Below are 5012 nucleotides of genomic sequence, written 5' to 3'. Positions count from 1 at the left end.
GGCTGTCCTGGAACTCACTTTGTAGACCAGGCTGGCTTCAAACTCAGAAATCCGCCTGCCTCTGCCTCCCGAGTGCTGGGATTAAAGGCGTGCGCTATAAAGTTTCATTCTTAAGGTGAAATTATATTTAATATTTCCTTAAAGTGGCTTATAGCCCATAAAGCTGGCTTTAAGGTCCAAGGAGGAGGATTTTGCTAAATGGAACTTCTGAAATAAGACCTCAGTATTGACTGAATATGCTAGCCTAGCTGACACATCAGAGTGGCATGTGGATGTAGGGGCATGGCTGTCTCAGAACTCCTATGGAGTTCAAAGAACAAGACTATGTAATTGTTTCTCTCCTTCCACCTTTCCACGGATTCTAGGGCTTCAGGTTGTTGTTTTACATATCAGAGGTTTTAGCTGCTATACAATGAGATATTTGGTTTAGTTAGGTTCTTGAAGCAGAGTCTCTCTACGGTCTATACCAGTGGTTCTCAATCTGTGAGTCAAGGCCCTTTGGGGGTCAAATAACTCTTTCACAGATGTCACCTAAGACCTCCAGAAAGCAGATATTTACATTACAATTCATAACAGTAGCAAAATTACAGTTATAGAGTAGCAACAAAATTATTTTATAGTCCTCGAATTATGGTGACCCCGACCATAAAATAATTATTAAAGGGTCACAGCATTGGGAAGGCTGAATAGGACTCCACTACCCAGACCAGGATCACGGCGAACTTGCCTCGGCCCGCAGTGCTGGCACTGAGCTTATACACCATTGTACCTGGCCTTTTGTTTTGTTTTCTGAGGCAGAGTCTCACCAAATCCAGGTTGGCTTTGAACTCCTTGTAGACAAAGAAGACTTTAAACTTCTGATCCCTCCATCTCCAACTCCCAAGTGCTGGGATTCCAGGTATGTGCCACCACACCCAGCTTTATAATGCAGCAGTAGTAATCAAAGAGTAATCAAGCTCAGGAGTTCATGTAGGCCGAATTTTTATGTAATAATTTATAATCATTACAGTAAACCAATACAGAAAATATAGGCTGGGTATGGTGGACACGCCTTTAATCCCAGTGCTCAGAAAGTGGACACAATCTCAATCTAGGCCAGCTCAATGATCTACTGCCAGGGACCAGCCGTGGCAGAGAGGGGTTCTGAGAGCAGGGCTGTCTGAGAGCAGCGGAAAGAACAACTCAAAGTCTAATCGTGGGTCCAAGCCGGCAGCCTAGGTTCTGCTGAGATGGCTTTCCAGACTGCTCGATCCCTCAGTCTGAGTGTGTGAGTGTGTGTGTATGAGTGTGTGTGTGCGCTGCTCTGCTCTGCACAGCCTTTTCTCACTATTCTAAAAACTCTGGTTGAGACAGTTCTCTCTGCTAGTAAAAATTCTAAAAGCTATCTGGAGAGCTCATGGGTTTTCTGACCATCGTCAGAAAAACTGCTATAAAAAATTATTTTATCTTCCTACCAAATTGGAAAATTAAGAAAAATTCTTGCAGAGATGTTTTTGTTCTCCAGATCTCTAGATAGCTCAGCTCTCACTAGAGAAAATTCTAAAAAGGATCTGCTACTGCTTTCTGCTAGTTCACATCAGGTAGACCAAAAGCCCAGTTTTTTATTTACATATCAATTCAGTTATTTTTTTTTTTAAAGATTTATTTATTATATGTAAGTACACTGTAGCTGTCTTCAGACACTTCAGAAGAGGGCGCCAGATCTCGTTACGGATGGTTGTGAGCCACCATGTGGTTGCTGGGATTTGAACTCTGGACCTTCAGAAGAGCAGTCGGGTGCTCTTACCCACTGAGCCACCTCACCAGCCCCTCAATTCAGTTATTTATTCCAGGTTCCTTTTTTTAATTATCCTATGAATCAGCATCCAGTGATTTTTTTGATTATTAGGAGACAACAAACACATTTTCTTTTAACATTGTAAAAGAATTCAGAGATCTGCTACTTTCTTACACACAGATGCCAAACTAGCTGGGTGGGACTGGAAATTATCATTTCAACCACACTTGGACCTAATCTTGCTGTGTCCCAGGAATCTGCCTTCATTTGTATCTGCCTGCCTTTGTATCTTTCTGACAAGCAGGCTCATAGTGTAGCTATCTCTGTTCCTTTAGATTCGTGAAGCCCCTCATAATTCATATTGTATCCTTTTATTTTCGAACTCACGTATTTAGAGTTCTTTCCCATATCCTTAAGGGCTGTCCTGAAGGTCCGAGACACAGCCACACTCTCTCCTGGACTCTGCTATTTCTAATTATCATGGAATCATTAAAGTTAACAGGGAGGACATTCTTCAGAAGGAAAGAATACCCCGCTGCTGGTGGGTCCAGAAAATGTGTACATTACTACACAACAAGCCTTCTACCCACAGCCATCAACACTTGAGGAGGCCCACACTGGGTCTTGTCCCAGGGGCAAGAACTGTCCCCACCAGGGCCATGCCGGGCTCAGCAATCTACAGAGGGAGTTTCAGGACAGCTAGGGCTATACAAAGAAACCCTGTCTTGAAAAGCCAATTAACCAACCAAACAAATGTGGAGAGGGGCGAACAACTCTTCCCTTAAGCCCATACACTAGTGTTCTCAATCCCCTCTTGTGTGAATTAGGATGTGAAAGAAAGTAATCTCTCATTCCAAAAGGCATACAAAAGAAGTTCTGGAAAGCTGTCTACGCATGGCTGTTTTATTTAATTTTACCCAGAGGCATAGGGAGAAAATAAAGTCCCTACTATATTCCTATAGTCCTGTTAACAAATCAACTCCTTCACTTTTTCCTTGGTATTTAAGACTGAGTTCCTGGGCTTGCAAGACAAAAGCTTTCCCACTAAGCTATATCCCTAGTCCATCAATTATCATGTGAACAAGTAATTGTTTATTTTAATCTCAAAGAGACTTACTTTCAGCATTGCTCTGAGCAGTGGGTGTTGAAGTATCAGGCACCATCTTTGCTTCTACTCTGGTTTCAGCCTTGTATATAGATTCATCCTGACAAAAGCCTTTCTCAATACTGTCATGAAACCATTGCAGGGTCACACAGTGCACATTCCATCTCCTGGCACATTCGTATTTTTGTCCTGTGTTCATTACGAAATACAGAAATATATAGACTATATAGTTAGTTCATAGTAAATTATTTTTTTAAAAGTCACTCCAAACAAAAGTAATGATTAAAGCTTACCAGTAATTACATTTACCTGTAAGAATTTTTTATTTCTTATTTAATGTGTCTGGGTGTTTTGTCTGCACGTCTGTGTACTACTTGCATGTCTGATGCCTAAGGAGGTTAGAAGAGGCCGTTGGACACCCTGGAACTGGAACTACAGAGAGTTGTGAGCTGCCATATGAGTGCTGGGAATCAGGCTAGGGTCCTCTGAAAGAGTAGCCAGTGCTCTTAACCACTGAGTCAAGTTTCCAGCCAACCAGCTTTGGAAATAGGGTCTCATTTTGTAGGCTCAGTTAGCCTGGGTAGACTAGGTTGGACTTGTACACACACAGATCTGCCTGCCTATGCCTCCCAAGCACTGGGACTGAAGACACCATCATGCTCGACATTATTAATGTTGTTTTTTTTGGTTTGTTTTGGTTTTGGTTTTGGTTTTTCGAGACAGGGTTTCTCTATGAAGCCCTGGCTGTCCTGGAACTCACTTTGTAGACCAGGCTGACCTCAAACTCAGAAATCCGCCTGCCTCTGCCTCCCAAGTGCTGGGATTAAAGGCGTGTGCCACCACGCCCGGCTATTAATGTTGTTTAATAAGAACATATAACTGCAGATACCATAAATGTATGCAATGTAATAAATACCATCTTTGACTAGACAAAGACGTGTAGCCCTGATTTCCTGATCTTCCTGCCTCCTCCTCCTCCTTTGACACCCGGCTCTATGGAGAACTTTTAGTACTCCATAAAGTCAATGGAGCAGGGCCTGGTAGAGTCTATATTCTGTAAGACAGGAAAATCATACATCTCACGGCAGCATGGCAAACTTGACAAGAGCCTGTCTCCAACAGAAAGCAAGACTAGGGACATCGCTCAGTGGAAAAGCACTTACCTAGCATAAGCAAGGCCCTAGGCTCAATCCCTCATACCTTAAAAAATAGTTAATAGATAAACAAACTGCCTTTAGATTGAGAAAAGCCACAGCAACTGTCCTATCATAACCATTACACCAATCTCCTGATCAAGACAATTATCAAGTAATTATCAAGTAACTCACAATCACTCTCAAATGCTCCTTACCAAGGTAGCTTAGTAAAACAGTACAAACACAAAGGAGTTACTACAAATCCAGCAAGACTCTTCTTATATATTTGTATAAACCCTAACCCTGATTTTAGGAGTATTAGCAAAACTATTCCCTAGAATAAAATTCCTAAAATATCAAAAACAGTAATAATTTTAAAGTTTCTCAATAGTAAAACTTTTTATATTTTTACTTATCTCATAATTTGGAAGTATATCTCAAAGTTAGAAATTCTAGTTCATGCCGGGCGGTGATGGTGCACGCCTTTAATCCCAGCGCACTTGGGAGGCAGAGGCAGGCGGATTTCTGAGTTTCCTGGTCTACAGAGTGAGTTACAGGACAGCCAGGGCTACACAGAGAAACCCTGTCTCGGAAAAAGAAAAAAGAAAGAAAGAGAAAAGAAAAAGAAAAAGAAAAGAAATTAATTCTAGTTCATAGACTAGTTGGAAAATGTGGTAGAGCACTTGCCAAGTGCTACCCATACTCTACCCATACCACCCACCCGCCCCCCAATCCTAATGCAGTAATATAAACCAATTCATCCACTATGAGCTTAACTAAGCTTCTGAAGTCAGTCGTGAGAAAGAGAACCACTCAGCTATACATATTTGTTTTGCTGTGAAGAGTTTTGGTTTTTTTTTATCAAGGTCTAAGTCAGGTAGTGAAACATGGGCAACTTTTGATATTTTGTTTATTCCATATCCTGGACAAACACAAGGACAGTTCCTTAATTTTTCTAGACTGTAACCCAAACTATTTTCGCAAGAATTTAAAA

General features: G+C 41.4%; 1 protein-coding gene across 1 annotated transcript in view; it reads right to left on the bottom strand.

Annotated features, from left to right (window-relative positions):
* The window catches only part of Topbp1 (DNA topoisomerase II binding protein 1), a 51285-nt gene that overhangs the window by 36956 nt on the left and 9317 nt on the right, over nt 1-5012 (bottom strand). The window contains exon 6 of the mRNA XM_029481989.1: nt 2893-3104. Within this exon, the coding sequence (XP_029337849.1) occupies nt 2893-3104 (212 nt within the window). The remainder of the gene's footprint in view (nt 1-2892; nt 3105-5012) is intronic.

This window comes from Mus caroli, chromosome 9 (genome assembly GCF_900094665.2).
Source record: "Mus caroli chromosome 9, CAROLI_EIJ_v1.1, whole genome shotgun sequence".
Taxonomy (NCBI): Eukaryota; Metazoa; Chordata; class Mammalia; order Rodentia; family Muridae; genus Mus; species Mus caroli.
This window is presented reverse-complemented; position numbering and strand designations above follow the sequence as displayed.